General features: G+C 39.5%; 1 protein-coding gene across 3 annotated transcripts in view; it reads right to left on the bottom strand.

The window, feature by feature from the left end:
• Window positions 1-19646, bottom strand: part of pcdh15a (protocadherin-related 15a) — a 285392-nt gene that overhangs the window by 108333 nt on the left and 157413 nt on the right. For all 3 annotated transcript variants that reach the window (XM_072677969.1, XM_072677968.1, XM_072677967.1), the window contains 5 exons: window positions 14957-15127; window positions 8434-8542; window positions 8149-8261; window positions 3002-3208; window positions 1191-1325 (listed from right to left, as the gene is read on the bottom strand). In XM_072677969.1, coding sequence (XP_072534070.1) covers window positions 1191-1325; window positions 3002-3208; window positions 8149-8261; window positions 8434-8542; window positions 14957-15127 — 735 coding nt within the window. The remainder of the gene's footprint in view (window positions 1-1190; window positions 1326-3001; window positions 3209-8148; window positions 8262-8433; window positions 8543-14956; window positions 15128-19646) is intronic.

The raw sequence follows: 19646 nt of genomic DNA, 5'->3' as shown, positions 1-19646 counted from the left end.
GGTGGAATTAACCCACTTGCAAGTATAACTCCACTGGCGGGATTAGCCGCAGCTGGCCCCTGGTTGGTATGGACTCATGGGACTCAAACCGTCAGCTCAGCATGTCCACAATTTGTAGGTTCATTTAACCTGTCATTTGTCATAATTTCCCTAAATACTGCAGTAACACAAACACCTGTAATATGGAAAAATCAATGGAAGCCTGCAGGTCGTACTGGCCCCACACTTCTACTGTTTTAAGCAGGTACACTCCAAATACACTCCTATGATGTACTGTTTTTGTTATTGGCTAATAAACTGTACATAACCTCAGTATTAAATGTCTGCCCCCAATTTAGAACATGGCTATTTTTGTGATATTGTAAACAAACATGGCCGTGCCAACGAGGTTGAAGTGATTTGCCAGCTTCTACTGGAATTTTCTTTTCCACCTTAAATGGTATTTAATTTGGAATTGGAATTTAAATGGAATTTAAAGTTAACAGTGATATACAGCACGAATACAAGTGCTGAAGTCATGAAGTCTCCCCACCGTTTTACAATGTGCAAAAACAGTAATACAATAATAATAAAGTCTCTAAGTACCACAGGATTCGTGATCTGGTCTGTATGTATAGCTTGCTGATTCCCCACACTGTTCTACTGATGACGTACAGCTGATTTTCTGAGCTAAAAAAACCCACTCTGAGCAATGATTTACAGACTGCCAAAACTCACTTGCAAAAGTAAATTCTAAAATCAGGTATAATAGACACCTAGGTGATGTCTCACAATAGGTTATTAATCCAAAGTTCTTAAGAAAAAATGGGTATGGCACTTTTACAGGATGATGATTTTTCTCATTTTTATTGGGAGGATGGCTTTCTATGACAACCCCTTTAAATGAAGCACAGTTGCTTTGTCATTTTCTAAGGATATAGACTTTATCATATCACAGATACCACACTAACCTACAAACTGATGATCACAAATTGCCCAAACTGTCTGGCTTTAAAAACCTTGAGCTTTAACAAAAGATAATATAGATACACCAAAACCAGCCTCTCTTACAGTAGTAGTAGCTCTATTATTGTTGTTGATTTGATGACTGTTCTTGGTGTTTTGTGAAATGACTCATTTCTGAAAACAGGAAAATACCATGATATTAAAAATAATAACATAAATGAATGTGTGTGTGTATGTGTTTGTACCGTGAAAGTGTAGCTCATTTGTGTCTCTCTGTCCACAGGCTTGAGCAGGGTAAGGTAACGTGTGATTCCAGAAGGAGTGATGGAGAAGATAGAGGTGAAGTCTCTCAGTGTTATCTTCACCTGTGGGTCTTTACTCTTTAAAGGAAGAAAAAGAAGACCTGAAGGATGTTTAATGTTACAATAACATTTCATATAGTCTAAGAAATGCACAAAAGCCCTTCACATATTCCGAGACATGCACAGAGCACACACCCACACGGCTGAAAAAACAATGCAGCTGGAGAACAAAGTAAGAATCACAATAATTCTTCTGGTTTTGATTGCTCTCACCCACTTCTGAATATTTTTGAAAAGCCTGGGAATGATTCAAGTGCAAAGACATTTCCGAGGTACCAGAAACAGCTATAAGAAAGATGCAGTTTTTCTGTACATTAATATATCCACAGTAATTTCTTAAACATCTGCACTAGTTTCCTTCCTGCCATAATCAGATAAGTCCATCACATTCACTAATCAGAGAGAGAGAAAAAGAGAGAGAGGCAGATTACTGAGTAGAGTACAAGAGTACAGAGTAATAAAGAGAAATAAAGGGAGGGTGGTGGGCAGTGTTGCTCAGTGTTTCAGGGAACAGTGTAAAGGTAAATGAAGTTGCAATGCTAGAAGTGTTCAGTGTTCAGCCCTTGGGAGAGTGCAGCTCTTATAAGCTGGAGGGGTCTTATAATATCATATCATATATATTTATATAATTAATATATATATATATATTAATTATATAAATATATATGATATTATAAGTATTTGGACACCTCATGTTCATTCATTGTTTATTCCAAAATCAAGAGTTTTAAAAAGACATTTGGACATATAGTGTATAGTCATTGAGGCTTTTTGTTACATTAAAACTAATGTCAGCATTGGTCCCAAAAACTTGATATCAGTCAGGCCATACCATTTTCAGCTTTTATTTAAAAGGTGAATATTGTGATTTTGCTCCCCTGGAAACATCAGGCCTAATCTATGTGACTAAGCCACCTGAGTGGCCGCTCAGTAAGGAGACAGAAAAGAGACACAAAAGCAATATAGCAGGATTAAATCCAGCCTCTGCAGAGAAGCTATTACTGAGGACTGTATTAGTCTCACCTCAAACCAAACAAACCAAACGAAAGAGAGAGAGAGAGAGAGAGAGAGAGAGAGAGAGAGTGTGAGAGAGAGAAAAGAGAGAGAGAAAAGAGAGAGAGAGAGAGAGAGAGAGAGAGAGAAAAGAGAGTACAGAGGAGGCAGTGATAAAGAGGGAGAGACAGTGGAGAGAAGAAAGATAAAGTAATAGTAAAAGGAGACAAAAAAAACTAGAAAAAGTGCAGACAACAGAGAGAGAGAACGAGAAAGAGAGTGAGCAGAGAGAAAGAGTAACAAAAGAAAGCAGAATAGAAGGAGAAAGAGGTAAAGATTAGGGAAAAATAATAGAGAAAAAGATAACAGAGACAAGAGAGAAAGGAAAGGTAGAGTGAAACTGTGAGAGAAAGGAGGTGAGAGAAAAAGATAGTAGGACAGAGAGCTATATGAGTAAAAAAGAGAGATATAAAGAAAAGAAGAGAATCAAACACAGCACACAGTACTTCACGTCAGTGTGATACCTACAGGTGGAGCCCCTGGCAGAAGCTGAAATAAACATATTCAAACATGCTGAATCACTGATTGCTACTGTGGTCACACAAATGACTGCAATAATAAAGGACTTTAACTCACTCCGAAAATAAAGCAACAAAACACACTGTGTGCCTGATATCACGTCTGTACAGTTATGTGCCCACCTCCTCAATGTCATTGTCGAGGGCGATGATGGCCAGTGGGGCAGTGAGGTTGGTTCGGCCCGAGATGGTTGCGCCCACAGCGGCTGACTCACTGATGAAGCCCTGGTAGGATGACTGTTGGAAGTACGGGGCCTGGTTGTTTTCATCCAAAATCTCTATCCGCAGGTCAGCAAATGCAGGCAGAGGGTGGCCATTATCCTGCTCAGCCTGTTCACAAGCGCACCCCCACAAACAAACAAACATGTCAGAGTAAATGCACTGTGACAGTGGTGTTAGGGAAACTGGCCATCTCCATATGAAACTGCCAGCTCACTGCCGGCCCGGCAGGACGGCAGTTCAGCACCGTGGACAGCAGCTCTCTGATGCTGCCTGAGGATTAGCTCTCCCATTGAGCTTTATTTTCACCTAGCACATTCTCAGCGGCCAGCACGTGCACTTTGAGTAACATCAGATTATTTATTTAGTCAGTCCATGTCATTCCAATTTCCTCAAATTATCACTTTCTGTTTCTGTTTCTGTTCCACTCTCAAATCAAATGTGTTGCAAATTTATGGGCCCAGATCATGGGAAATTAAATTTCCCTTAATTATAGAAAATATTAGAGTTGAATGTGCTGTGTAAACAAGTTTCAAAACATATTGATCACTCCCCAGTCTTTACAACACATACGGAAATTTAGACCACACAGAATGTCTGAGATTATAAGAAGCATGTATGCATACTAGCTTCATAGGTGCTATAATAAAAACAGCCTAAGAGATGAAGAGATGTAGGAAAATGGTAAAATGTTAAAGTATATTTCGAATATTTTGTACAAAAATCGAGAATTAGAAGTGGACCTAATGAATAAAAACATGCACCCCATTCTGCATGGTATTAACAAGTGTCTTGAGTCATTGGATCACAGATAGTCTGGGCTAAGAAGTCTTGATATGAAAACCACTTACCATGAAAACCACATCTGGAGGTGGTCAGGGATGCATATGAACGTGTTGCATTTGTAGTGTGAACCCTTATCTGCCTCAATGCAGTCCAAACAAAATTAAAGAAGATCATCAGCGAATCATTTGTAATGTTTTCCATTACTTCCTGTTTGGTTCACAAGTAGCATTAGCTTACATTGTCTGTTCAATCTAAACTTTTGTACATTTGTACCACCATTTGTACAGGTACAGAGGTCGAGTCTAAGAAGTCCATTCAGGTACAGCTGCAAAGTCTAAAAAGCCTATACAGAAACAGCTGCAACGTCTAAAAACCCTGTGCATGTACAGGAACAGCTGTAAATTCCATATACAGCTGTAAAGTAAAAAAAATCTGGTACAGCTGAGAAGTCTAAAAAGGTCTGTACCGGTATTGGCTTTGTTATCTGTTTTTTTTTACATAAGCAGTCTCAAAATCCAACCACAAGATAAATGTCCTGCCAGGTGTGAAAGTCAGGGGTAAATGACTACATTTCTTACTGACCAACTATAATCTGATTACTCAAAGCACATATTAATAAACTGGGTTTTTAAACACACTTGTGTTTTTGTAAACATAATTTGAACCTTGGCTAAAAGTTGTATTTCCCCGGAGGTCTACTGAGTTCTGTTTAGTACATAATTAGAGATAAACAGAGCATGGAGAGATTCCAGTGTTAAGTGAAATCATTCTAATAATCAAATGAATTTTTCAAATACATACCTGTAATCATCTTTATAGAACTCCTTCACGGTCTTTTAATATAACAGATACATTCAAACTGAGAAATGTCTCTTTTTTTGTCCTACAGAGGCAAAGCAACAGTATATTTTTCTGAGCTGCATCATTCAGGTTTCCTGCTGTTTAATACTTCAATTTCTGGTGCATGTGTTCAAAACACCTCTGACGAACTAAAAAAACAAAACAAAACCTCATCTGTTTTTTCCAGTCTGATTTCGATTTTAGGAAGCAGCAAGAGCAGAAGAGCAAGCCAGACCCTTTTGCAGGGCAAAATAAAGCATTTATCAATTTCTACAAGATGTGAAAATCCTTGCTGCTTACTGAACAGCTGCTCCTCTCGCATCCTTTCTCTATCTCTCTTTCTCTTTGTTAAATTGAATCGGGGCTCTACTTTAATTAATACAGCATGCACAGTGAATGGCTTCTAATGTGCATGTGTGTGTGTGTGTGTGCCAAGTTATTTTTTCCTCCTTTTCTTACTCTGGGAATCTTATAGCAAGCGCCAGTGTTGATCTGAGTTCAGTATCATCCATCACAATATAGTGACACACAAGTCTCTACAACCCTGCCTAGACATACTTATGCATATAAATATTTCTGAGGTGTGTAAGCTGGCAGGTTCTGGTGTAATGCAGTAAGCTTTCAGCTAGGACATGTAAAAGAATTACTGTTGGGCTTACAGTGTTTTTTAAATAAAGCAGTAAGCCACTGATTTTATGTGATTTTAGGCCTAAAACCCCATTACTCATTGCAAGATCAACAGAAAACATCCCCTTATGGGTTTCATGCTTTTGTAAAACACTGACACATACAGTCTTTTTTTTTATTAATGATAACAATTGCAATGAGCACGTTTTTAGCACATTCAATTGATGTGATCGCTCATTCAGTCAGGTCTATAAGTACAGCTGTAAAGCCTGTAAAGTCTAAAAAGCCTGTACATGTATAGCTGTAAAACCTGTAACATCTAAAAAACCTGTATATGTACAGCTATAAAGCCTGCAAAATCTAAAATGCCTGTACTGGAACAGCTGTAAAGTCTAAAAGGCCTGTATATGTACAGCTGTAAAGCCTGTAAAGTCTAAAAAGCCTGTACATGTATAGCTGTAAAACCTGTAACATCTAAAAAACCTGTATATGTACAGCTTTAAAGCCTGCAAAATCTAAAATGCCTGTACTGGAACAGCTGTAAAGTCTAAAAGGCCCGTATATGTACAGCTGTAAAGCCTGTAAAGTCTAAAAGGCCTGTATATGTACAGCTGTAAAGCCTGTAAAGTCTATAAAGCCTCTAGATGTACAGCTGTAAAAACCTGTAAAGTCTAAAAAGCCTGTACTGGAACAGCTGCAAAGTTTAAAAAGCCTGTACAGGAACAGCTGTAAAGTCTTTAAAGCATGTACAGGTACAGCTGTAAAGTCTAAAAAGCCTGTACATGTACAGCTGTAAACCCTGTAAAGTTTAGCCTGTACAGGAACAGCTGTAAAGCCTGCAAAGTTTAAAAAGCCTGTATAGGAACAGCTGTAAAGCCTGCAAAGTTTAAAAAGCCTGTATAGGAACAGCTGTAAAGTCCAAATAGCCTGTACATGTACAAGTCTACAGGTACAGCTAAAAGTCTAAAAAGCCTTGCACAGTGACTATTTTTCCACTATTGGCCCACATACATCACCTACGCAGATTTGAAATGAAGCAATCACTTTAGGACTGAGGTGTGAACTTTCAGCTTTAATTTAAGGAGTTGAACAAAAATACTGCATTAACTGTTCAGAAGGTACAGTCACTAATAAAGTTATTAATATAAGGAGTATTCATAATTCTTGAAAGCAAATCATTCACAATGACCTGTGACCTGGACCCCAGAGACGGTAGCAAACGCTGCTTCCCTTCTAAAGTTTTTCCCAGACATTTAAGGAAGCCTCCTTCCCTTGCTGCTGGTAATTTGTAGGTCTTTCCATCTTCGGTTCGTCTTCAGTAAGTGAAAAGCATGCTCAGCTAGGTTGAAATCAGGTGACTGATTCTGCACTACACTGAACACTGCATGCATTTGGATTAAGGAGCTCTTGGGTTGCTGAGAGATTCTGAGCAGAAAGTACAGTTTCATACACTTCAGAATTCATCCCGCTACTCTCTATCAGCAGTCACATCATCGATAAGCACCAGAGACACAGTTTCATTGGCAGCCATACATGCCCATGACATAACAGTGCCTCCACCATTTTTGACGGCTTAAGTTAATCTTGGTTTTATCTGTCCAAAGAATTGTATACCAAAACTGGTCAGGCTTATTTGGACAGAGGGACTACATACAATTGGCTACAATTCCTAGACAGTTAATGCAATATTTTTGTTATCCTCCTTTAACTAAAGACTGGAGACTACACACACTTCAATCCCATCTTGGTTTCATTATTTAAAATCGATTGTGGTGGTGTACAGATGCAAAATTACAAAAACAAACAAAAAAATGCACCACTGCCCAAATACTTATGCATAACTGTATGTACTGATGCTGTAAAAATCACTTTGGGTTTCAGAGGGGTATATCATCTTTTGAAATATGATCACACAATAACGAGTTGTCAGTGATTTCATCACAGGTCAGGGTTTTCTTATGCATGATGCGTAATGGAAAATAGTTATTACTGCAAAAATGAATGCAAATCAATTCAAACGATGCAAAAAACTTTTCCCACACTGAGACAGAATCTCACATGGATTCTAGGTTAGTCTATTAGGTATATTTTAGCTGATCACTCTAAAAAACTCAAAAATCAAATAAAACCAAACTGAATTCTTGCTTCATCTGTCAGTTGAATCGATGATCCATTTGAGCAGCAAAGTCCATTATCAGCACAACAGTGATCTGGTGCACTGACAACAAATTGAATTGTTGTGAGGCTGTGATGTATGGAGGTGTAGGTGTGAGTATACTGAGTACTTAACAATGCCTTAAGAATGTAGCTCAGCTAATCAGATTTTAGAACTGGAGCTGCCTTTAGTATTTTACAACAGCTTTAAGCTTCGCTCAGACAACAGGATTTAAAAAACCAACAGTAGCCTTTTTACTCTTTTTAATGCTCTCTCGCTTCCCTTTTTCCATCCTTTCTGTGGAACAGTGCTGTCACTCCGAATGCTGAAATGGAACTGTGCTACATAGTGCTAGAATTTATGCAATCTGCTACAATTAACTAGGGCTTGAGTCTAATTGGCAAAGTTTAGTGGAAATGCAATCTGATTAGACTCAATTTACATACTCAGGGAGTTTCAGTGTGTCTTAATTTCGCTGGAATGTGAATGTATAATCCATGGCAATTAAGCCAAATCACGTGATATTGACACTTAATAAAAGAATGCATAATTACTAATAGCGATGACGTCTATTTATAAAATAGCATGACAGTATGATGTATTCAGGGTTAACCCAGGTCTCGGAGTAATTAGTTCTTCTTGCCTTAATGACGAGCGTAAAGCTCTGATACAGGTCTCTGCTGACGGGCTTCAGCAGGCGCAGCTCTGCCGTGCTCCTGTTTAGTGAAAAGAACTCTGGATACACTGACGGCTGGCCTGAAGATGGCAAGAGAAACAACTGTCAGCCCACATGAGAAAACATCAAGTCTGTTACCTAAATGAAGTAAAGGATAAATAAAAAAATAAATTTCTTGCTTAGACTATGTCTTAGTGAGAAAAAGAGAGCGTGAGCAAGTGAGAGAGAGCGAGAGACACTCTGGATACATACCAACCAGAATGAAGTAGAGGATACCGGGTCGGTCTGAAGGAGGCTGGATGTTTCTATCCTGGTCCACTGCTCGGATTTGTGGGGTCACATTTAGGGGATTCAGCTTGCTCTGAAATAAAGACACATGTTGGAATGTCCAGTTGTCTAAGGTATAATCAGGTTAACTGCAAAACATGTTATTTAAAATGAATTAAAGTACACTACTGAAAACAAATTACAAATAATTGGCCGGCCTAAGCGTCACCCACTGATATATATTTTTACCTGTTGTAAGGTTGACCAGTATTCACAGAACACTGACGTAAATCCCTTTTAAGTTCAACCTAATGAAACCCCGTTGCACCAATAACAACATATGTCAACATACTTACATAGCATGGTGAGCATGGCTATGTTCGCATGTTATTTACTAAGAACCACAAATTAACATAGACACAGCCTCATAATTAATGTATTACTAACATGATATAAATGGTTTGGTTTACCTTTGATAGGGTTCGATAGACTTTTTACAGTCTGAGCTGTTTTAGGTAAGGAACTGAGTTTTCCTCATTTGTTTATCTGTCTTTATGAAATATGAGAATCTATAGAATACTGAATATAATACAATAAATGTAACTGAAAACTAATTTGATGCATTTGCAGTCAAGCCACCATTTTCCAAATTGCCACCAATGCAACATCTCTGGGCAACCAATGCATTGTGAGCAAAACGCTGCATACCCAGCTTTGAAACCATTCGCAGACGCCAGCAAGAGAGTGCCATCTAGCCACTGTAGGGGCCTCGACTGCCAGTGGCTAGCAGCACGCCTAGGATTCGAACCAGCGATCCTCTGATCATAGTGACAGTGCCTTAGTCCGCTGGACCACTCAGGGCTCTCCAACATTTATCTCACATTGTCCACAGTGCACAATAAGGTAAAAACTCATTGTTCCCCCTGGTTCAATGCTTCTCTGATTCTAATTCAGGTTGCAACACATTCAATAATAAAAAATATTATAATTATAAAAAAAACTTATATTTATGAGGCTCAGGACAAACAGACATATCCAGTCATTACTCCTCGAAAAACTTCTGAGAAATTAAGACTTTATAGAAGAATAAAAAAGAGAATGAGAATATAAGAAAGTTTATTTTTAGCTGCTGGTTTGGGCTGAACTACAGTGCGATGCTGAGCGCAGCGAGAAAGGCGTGCGATATTGTAAAACTGAGCGCATTTCACTGGTTGTGTGTTAAATGTATAATTTAGAACTTGTGGTGAGTGTGAGCTCTTAGCTACGTGCAGCGCATAAAAGCATGACTCTGACATTTCTGCAAGAGAAGCTACAGCTTGCACATAGTAACGGGGGTATTTAGTAATGCAGGAGTTGCTCTGAACAGATTTACAATGTGTGCTTTTAACAATCGTTTGGATGAGGAAACAAAGTCAAGCCTTGACAAAAGAAAAAGGGAGATTAATGCATCCGCTTCTGTAATGATCCACCCCACTGAATGTTACACACGGTAGATTTAACCAAATGGACAGAAACCTGCTTATCCCTCACTAGTTGTACGTCTGCACAAGCTGCATGTGATTTATGCGCACACACACACATACCCCCACACACACATTAACGAACAGGACTGCTAATAAGAAACACTTCCTTTGTTGAAGCCTTTTATCCGAAGCCGAGGTAAAAACCTTTCTCACCCAAAACACAGAAATAAATAAAAATGCTAATTGAATGTCTATCAATAGGAAACTGTGAAATGCTGCAAATCAGGCTTATTTTCACCTGGGACCTTCAAAACTACCCACAGTCCTGTCCTCCAGCCTTCATTAGAACTAAAGAGAAGAAAAGAGGCCTGTACCCTGTAAAAGCTCATAAAACTTGAATCTGCTCTCATTAATTATCACCTAACTATCACTATCCTCAGGGAGAAAGAGGCAATAAAGGAGATATAAAAAAGAGACAAAAAGAAATGCTCTGGACCTGGAATCTAACTACTACTAGTCATCAAAATATCAAAACAAGAAAAGAAAGCCCTAAAAGAAGAACAGAAGAAGGATGGAGTCTGTCCTGCTCTGTAGTCACCCCAGAGAGGTTATTTGAGGTCGCTCTGTTTGCATTTCTCACAAGTTGCTAGTGCTACTAGGAGGCTTAAAAAAGCCAAATCAATTAAATAAGCATAAAAGTGAAACCTCACCTGAGTGTCACATCAAAGCAAATGTGTTTTATTTTCCAGAGACAGTCTCAAACGCTCTGCATAGCTTTGAAAGAGACTCCTCGAACATACAAACGCATTCAGGAAAAAATAGTTAATCGACAAAATCGAAATCCCATCATTGCACCAAACAGCTCCCTTTCGAACTAAACAACAAAGCTGCAGTTGTCAGAAACATCACCTCAAAGATTTCAGTAAGCGGACCGTATAAATCAAATTCCAAAGATGAATACCACAGAGCGTTACCTCCTAAACTGTAATTTGCTCAGACGGGCACATATGAAAATAAAGGCTGTGTGGCAGGGAAGCACAGCCGTGGTGTAAAACCTGCACAGAGTAGCAAATCGCAGGGTACAGCTCAGCTAGAAACAGAGTCAGCCTCTGGGAGTCATGCAGCTCCCCAAATCTGCACACTTAGCCATCTATAAACCTTTTATCATAAATTATGAAAAGCCTCAGCAAACAATAGACACAGTAGTTGCTTATTTGCTAAGCGCTCTCTGTTCCTCTGCTGAAGCAACTGGGCTGAGATTTTCAAGAGGCACAGCACACCTGGACTGACTGATGCAGTTCCCGGAGCCGCCTTAAAGCATCACTTTCATCTGATTGGCACCAACATAAAAATTGTGATCAGCCTCTATGGTAGATTTATTTGGTTTATTTGGTCTAAAATCTGATAAAAGTGTAATGATCCAAAGGGACGCAACTGTCTTAATGCCCTAAGTATTAGGGTTATATCTGGATAATATCTATCTCACATAAAAATGCAAGTGTAAACACAACCAAGACTCATTTAAAACATCTACAAATCTAATCACTCAAAGCACCTCAGGAGGTGGTCTGAGACGCATGCAAGCCACATTATAGCAGTGTGAACACATCCATCTCTCCAAGACGCAACCGAAACCTCTCCCAGTACAACAGAAACACCTCCCCATGCAGTATGCCGCTGGGTACCTGATCCGTGTCTGTAAAAGTGTGAATTTAGTGACATTGCAACGTAACGAGCAGATTTGCATATTCCAGTCTCACACAGCAATCGCATTTGACTACTCTAAATTGCACCTTCACCTTTACCTTCAAATGCATGTGGCTAATATGGCATCAGGGTCAATCCAGATACCAGTCACATGAAGTGACCAGATGTAAATGGGGTCTAAGTCTTGGCCCTATCATTGGGGAATTGACAGTTCACTCCATCCACGGCCATGAGTCCAAGAGAGTAAAACTGGCCTTGCTCTCTATGGGTGGGTGGGATCACTAGTTTCTATTAGTTGACATAACAATATTGGCAGTTAACGCTGTCCTCCAAATGTATTGAGTTACATTGACAGTAGGCTTTCCTCATATCCTATACTAGCCTTAACCCCACCAGCACTGGTTGCATTGGACAGAAGAGCTGAGTGTATTTTTGATGGCAGTGTTGCATCTACATCTTGTAAAAGCCTGTATGCTACCACTTTTTTGTGCTTTTCTAACCTGGGTTAGGACAAGGCTGGACTGGCAACTTAATTTTTCCCCAAAGGGATTAATACCAACTGTTCATGGCAAAACTGCGAATGAGGAAATGTACCTGTTGTAGAATCCACAGAAATTAGTTCTTTCATTAATTCCACGGTTGTAAGATGATCTTATCAACACGTAAGAGGAAAATAAGAGAGTGTAGCCGGTTGTTTCTGGTTCTTACGTGTATCTTTACTTTGGCAAGCTGCAGAGTGTAGATTTGTGTTGTTTACATTTTGTGAGCTGCAGCAGAGTGAGCTGTTAGAGAGAAAAATCCTGCCTGTGTACGACAGGGCTGTGGCCAACACTGACTTCTGCAATGAAGCAGTGTTCTTTGTAGTAGTGGCCAACGCTACTGTGTGTTGGTGTGTGTCGCTGCTAGAATGAGAGACCTGGCCTTGACATGCTCTGCTTCACAAGAGGTTTATCAGGAGTTAGCAACATTAGCATGTTGTGCTAAGGGAAAATGCTTTCGGTCTATTGGCTGTGGCTGACTTATTGCACTGGATACTAATGACACCGGGTCTGGCTTTGCTAGCATTAACACTAGCTTTCTGCAATATATTGCAATATATATTTTAAAATATATTAACAAATACAGGAATTTACCGGAAATAGATTTCATCAGAGGTCATTAATCCAACATGTCATAATAGGAATCATTCCCTCTGCGTTTCCAAGATGGGAGTCAAATTGGGCTGATAGAATCTGCCTCCCTTTAATTAGCCCTGTATGACACTGCACGTCCTGCACTGTGACTATTGCACATGCGCCTGCAATGGCGATGCTGAGATGATATATTGTGCAGCCATAGTCTGGTGTGTAGGACAGCAACCTGTTGCCTATTTGTCCTCGACTTTGCATCGACCCAGCCAGCAGAGACTGTTATATGAATGTTTAGCAGTGTTTTTAAATGATTCTAGACAGATAAGTCTGTCACATTACAGAAATAATGTTTGAAGAACGTTCCAAAAACATGTGATATAGTAATGGTTTGGAAACGTTATTAATAAGTTTCTTACACAACAGTATTCGTTAGACGAACACTTAAATTATGGAGACTTTCCCAACACTACAAAAAAATAAATAAACTACAACACAATGAAAATACTGATAAAACTGACCACATTGATATCACATTGATATTTAAAGAAATCCTCCAGATCTTTAGTTTGAAAAGCCATTTATGACATTAATTAAACAATATTTATTTAATGTGTCATAAACAGCTTTTCAAACTAAAGATCTGGAGAATTTCTTTAAACATAGAAAAGAACATTGTCTGAATTTACACTGACAATAAAAAAATGTTTAATTGATAAACATTAATTGCTTTTTGAAATATGCTAACAAATGTGCAAAGCCCATTTTTAATTGTGAGAATAACCAAATAAACATAAATCAATAGTAAATAATATAACAATAACAATAACAATAATAATAATAATAATAACAATAATAATAATAATAATAATAATAATAATAAAAAGAAAACATTCTAGGAACTTGTAAAACTTGTAAAATGTGGTTTGGTTGTGTTCACAGGTCTTGATTTTGTCCAGCCGTGTTTCAGGAATTACACTGGATTTCCCAGCCTTAGCTTAGCTTGGCACATTGTGTTAGCATTAGCTTCAATTCAGTAACCCTTGAGGAGGATTGGGGGGTGGGGTAAGCAATAGCTTGTTATCTGTAAAAGGAACAAGAACCTTAAAAGGGTTGTTCTGAAAAGGACTGTTCAAACAAGGTGAGAAGGTGCTGTGGTGCACAATCTTGTGTTTTGACCAAAGAATGTGACAGTTCAAATTTAAAACTTTTGTAAATGAAAAATAATAATCTGGTGTATCTCTGTTTACTGGCTGGAATTGTAGTGCATCCCTAGATTCTGACCATAATTTCTTCCTAAGTTCAGAGACACTCAGCTTCTTACACTGCCGTGCTCCCTCTTCTCGCTCTGCATCTGCTCTGCTTTTTATCTCTCCATCTGGAGCGGCTTTCTCATGGCCCACCTCCTTTCTCTCATCTCAATCCCTCTCTCCATCCCTCTCTCCTCCTCCTGTGCTCTCTTCCTGCCTAGGCTCTCTTATCTTTAGCCAAGTGTAAGCTCAAGGCAAAGCTTTGGGTCAGTGGAGCAGGCTGCAAGCTTCACCGATCAGAAGAGAAAGAAAAGAAGTGAGAGAGTGGCATTTAACATAATAAGATGAGGCAAGTCTCCCTAGTTATGCACTCTCACCTTCATATAAATTCCATCAATTGACCTACTCTCACACATATACACACACACACACACACATATATATATATATACATCACCTGCCTGTTCTGCTGTGACACACACATACACTCACACAGGGAGAGACAGCGGCTCACAGTGAAGACAAGAAAAAAAGTAGTTAATAACTGCCGTACTCTGTGAGGATACTGCAGCATTAACCTCAACTCTAATAAAACTTCTCCCCCTCCCAGGTTTTTTACTCTTCCGTCACGGAAGACGCTCTCCGAACCAGGCTAACCACACACACATACACACACCAGCTCTTAGAGAAAGTGCTGCAGGGATCAAACGGGCTCCAGCTCTACAGTAAGATAGTTTTATGTGTTTGATGGGTGAAGATGAAGTTAAGCGGAGCACAACTGATGGTATATCCATGAGGCCTTGCTATTTCTTCCAGTCACTGACCTCATCGCTGACCCATTCCCCAGGCACACACTGGTACCTCATTAACTGGCCAGCATAGAGCCAAGCACATCCCCTGTGTTTTCACGGTCAGTGCAGGGAGAGGAGTGTGAGTCGTGCTGCAGTGTGAAGGCTCTTACCGGCTCTGTTAGTTCAGGGATAACCACGCGATAGGTGACAGGGCTGCAGTCACGGGTGTTATTGACCAGAACACAGGGCAGGAACATGGGACCAAGGTCGTCTCCATCTAACACGTCCAGAGTCAGCGTGGTGGTGGCTGTGTGCCGGCTAGCTGGATACGGGGCGCGGTCCTGTAAAAGGCATGCATTTCAATAGTTACTAACCTAGATGTGAACTGAAGGCCTACAGCTTAAGCAAAAAGGGTTCTATGTAATACTGAAAGTGTAGTAGTGAACTTCTGCTTTGACCAGTGGAACCTGTTTTGGTGCTATATAGAACAATGTTTAAATAGGGTCTATAAAACCATCTAGAAGAGGTTGTCCCTGTATTTGAAACTAATACCCTGGAAAAGAACCATTTAGATAATGGCATTGTTATGTTTGTTGTCAAGCTTCTATATATAGAAGCTGTATTTGGCCCTTACCTAAGCGTTTGGGATCAATTTCGACATCCCGTAGCCTGAATTTTTTTTTAAAGTAGAGTGCCTAAAACTTCCTTTCGTCTCTAGTGGCTTATTGCTTTTATAAAACAATAAAAAATATAAAACACACCAATGTTGCCTACATAACTGTATTTATTTACAAAAAAAAATTTTTTTTAATTGAGTAGAAATACATAGATTTTCCCTTTTTCTGAAATGACTGGGCCTGTATTTTTACCCTATAGCTCAAGAAGCTGACTGAGTAGTATAAGCTTAACTAATCAATCTAAAGCACTGTATTTCTCACCTGATATTAGGCAGTTTAGGGAGAATCGAATTGAACTGCGACAAAAAATGTAAGATTCAGTATTCAGCTAATGAATTACATATGTGAATAATAATCACAATTACCATTCCCCCACCAGGCAGTGTAAACTCTGGTAGCTAACTGTAAACAGTCTAACATGAAAAGTTAGACTTTCACTATTTAACTCAAAAGATTTCTATTTCTTAACTGACTGGGTTTAAAACAGTGAGCCAATAGTATGGAATTCAGATGTTGTAAGGAGGTCATGCGTGCTAAAAGTGATGCTGATGTAGCTGAGCAGAACTGTAAACTTGACCATAAAGGGTGAAGCAGAAAGGTCATGGGTTCAGATGCAGTTGAAGAGATTGTGGACCTGTTCTCCTGACCCTGAACAAGATACCTGACCCAGAGGTGATCTGGAAGACTGACACTGCAGTTGATTAATATAGGTCTGTTTGGCCTAATACATCAGACAGAAAAATAGAAACATGGTGAGGAAGGAAGAGCTGAAAGCTTTGTTCAGGCAACGTTTTACAAAACTAACACGATGACCCCTTTTTCTTCTCCCTGCAAAGTACATTAGAGTGAAATTCACTGCCCATTACTCTCCTCAGCTGGGTGTGCTGAGGCTTTTAGACTGTCTCAGCTATAACACACATACACAAACACACACCTTGTCACACAAATGCGAACACCTACAACAATTCTGAAAATAGGCACAGGGTAGAGAAACAAATGTTAAAAAAGACAAGATTAAAAGAGGTCTATTTCCAAGAGAGTAGCTGGTTATTGTGTTCACTTTCAAACACTCTGTCACTATCATATCAAAACAGTGCCTTTTTTTATTTTTTAAATCTCTGCTCACATTTCAGAGACACTTCCTATACTGTGAGAACATTACATGAAAAAATGGACCAATAGAAACATTGAAAACTTTTTAGGGGCAGTTGTGACTTAAAGGTTGCAGAGAAGCAGGCTTGGGATGTCAAAGGTCATCAGTTTAATTCCCTGGACTGGCAGGGAGTGGGGGTAGGGGAGTGGGGGAACAGTGTTTTTTCCTCTCTCAACCCTCATGGCTAAGATGCCCCCAAATGCTCCCTGGGTATTGAGGCTGCTGGTATGTGCTCAATGCCACTACTCACTAATGTGCATGTGAGATCACTGGCACAGACGGGTTAAATGTGGAACCTAAATTCTGCTGTGTGATAGCTAGAAAGGATCATAATATAGTGTTTTATATAATAATAGTATTATATACAATAATAATAGTGTTTTATTATATATATATGACTCCAAAATGATTCTGTAGTTCCTTGCCTGGTTAAATGTTTCTTCATATACAAGATAAAACCTAATGTAGACTGTTCTTTATTAAACCTTACTAACACTAGACCTATAGTTCTAGTTCTATATAGCACCAAAGGGGTTCCACTATTATTACAAGCAAGGGAAAAAACCTTTTGTGCCCACTAAAGTGGAGATACAAGGTTTTGTTACAAATGTGAGAGCTACAAAAAAGGTGGTATTCACAACACCAATCAAGAAGAGGCCATAATCTCCACATTAGAAAGGCCACCACCTTAATTAAAAAAAAAATCTTGGGTAGGCAAATAAAAGAACAGCTCAGTAAAAAGAGCAAGAAATCCCCATTATCAGATTATTGGATATGAATGTATTTCAAGTATTCCAAACCTGCCTGAGGTCAAACACAAGGAAAATACATCAAGGATTACGAATAAAACATGTATAGAGGACATAGAGAAAATATCTCATTTTAAGCAGAGACTGGGGGCCTGAAGGTATCCTGGAGTCATTTTGTAGACCGTACTTAGAGCCAATCAGCAATGAGCACCACCACTGGTGCTCTAATACAGTGGCAGTCTGAGTAAAAAGGCACAAATTCTTAGGCTGGAAAAATACACTGTCAGTACTCTGGTATACCAGCACCGATACTGATTTTGCATTGTAGCTAAATTGAAAGAGCATGAGATGATGTCCCTTATTTAAATAAATAAATAAAAAAAATGTAGGAATAACAGTTGCATTGAGAAGACCTAGCTTGTGGGTGGAAACTAAATTAGGGAGAAAACCTGGGTGTTATTCTTTGTCTGGTTTAAAAAACACACCAATCAAAACAAGCTACATCGATGTCCAAAAGTTTGTAGACACCTGTGCATCGAGCATTTCTTCTGAAAATAAGGGTCTTAATAGGACGCCTGTCTATTCAACATCTAATCACTTGAGAAAGCTTTACACTAGATTTATACTCGTGTGAATAACTGATTGTGATCATTCACAAGAGCTTTAGTCAGTGGAGGTATTTCACATCAGTCAACCAAATTACTTAAGTCTATTTTGGGGGGGTTGTTCAATAGAAATCCTCAGCTATTTTCCTATTGGACAGGCTTGACTTTGAGCTTATGTTATCTGGTGCAACTGAGAAATCGGGCATTGTGAAATAGCTCCCAGGTATTACGATGTTTGTATGACAATTAGTTCTGGATAACAAATTCCACTCCAGCACATCCCAAAGGTATCCGACAGTACTCCATCACTTCATGCTATTCTCAGGCTCATGTGCATCTGCTCCAGAGCATGCGTTTCTAAAAAAGACTGTTCAAACTGTACATGTGCAGATTAACACCTGTGTCAGCAAGGGGTGCACAGTAAAGGAGCTAAATTCACTAATTAGAGGGGGTGTCTGCATGGTCATGATCTAAAATATTAGAATTAGGCCTGCACCTTACATTGAGCCCAATCTTTCACTGAGCTGCATCCACTAAAGGAAAATGAATTTGTTCGTACACCAGCACAAAATAAACTTGAGCAGATAAAATGCTTGCGTTTTAAAATGCTTGCCTACTGTATAAACGATTTGTCAGCACAGCGGAAGGTTCATCACAGCTTCCATAGGAAATAAACAGAAATAGTCCTTGTGCCTGCGGTGCAGCAAAAGCTTTATACAGTCTATTGTTCATTATAGCAAGAATAATAGCTTAGCATGGAGCATCTGTAAATCAGAATGAGGCGGAATTGAGACACACAAGTAATAATTCAAGACCTCTCTTTAAATGAGAAAACGTAAATGGTATAGACCTTTCTGTAGCTTTTCTTCTCACTTTGAAGAGATAGAGTGAGAGTGTGGCAAAAAAATAAACACTGAGGCATCAACAATCTCCTCAGTGCACGTAAGATCATTATCCTCTTCCTCTGCTGAAATCACTGCAGTGCGCTCTTTAGGGGAAACATTTCAGAGCTCAAGCTGCAGTGATAAAGCAGTCATGTGGGCTGTCTGAAAGGCTTTATGAAAGCATGCTCAGCATACCCCTCAGTCTCTCCCAGGCTTGGGCTCGCCTCAATGAAGGCCCTTTATTGCCGAAGCTGTTGTGTATGCGCCTCATGCTCAGACTGAGGAGCGCTTCAGAAATGAATGAGCCGTTCTCCACCCTCTCAGCACAAGGAGCCCTGGGATCTGGGTTTTCAGATGCAGGTAAAGTCGCATCAAAATGACTACACTGATCAGTCCCCCCCCCCAAAAAAGAATTCCTGAGGGCACACCCGCTAAAAGCAGGGCGCAGCAGTGCAGAGCAACGTATGCAGCTGAGAATTGGGTTCAAGATAAGTTTCCACTCAACACCTGCACTATGCAACTAAGCAGGGAAGGGTGTGGTTATCTGAATATATCCAAACTCATACCAGTCAGGTTCAAATACGGCATGTGTTATCTGCCCTACGAAGCGTTGGACTGTAGAGAGTGTCCCTTGCATCTGATACTGCATTCCTTGTTGAGTCAGAGGGTTACATCTAAGCAGAGCGGTATATAAAAACAAGTGTTATTTGCGCATTCTGAGCCTTTTAGTATCAGAAGTTTGCTCATTTTGTTCAGAACAGGATAAAGCTGGGCTGATCTTCCTCTGCGCAC

Source organism: Salminus brasiliensis, chromosome 4, assembly GCF_030463535.1.
Source record: "Salminus brasiliensis chromosome 4, fSalBra1.hap2, whole genome shotgun sequence".
Taxonomy (NCBI): domain Eukaryota; kingdom Metazoa; phylum Chordata; class Actinopteri; order Characiformes; family Bryconidae; genus Salminus; species Salminus brasiliensis.
Note: the sequence above shows the minus strand (reverse complement) of the source record. Positions and strands in the feature narration are given on the sequence as shown.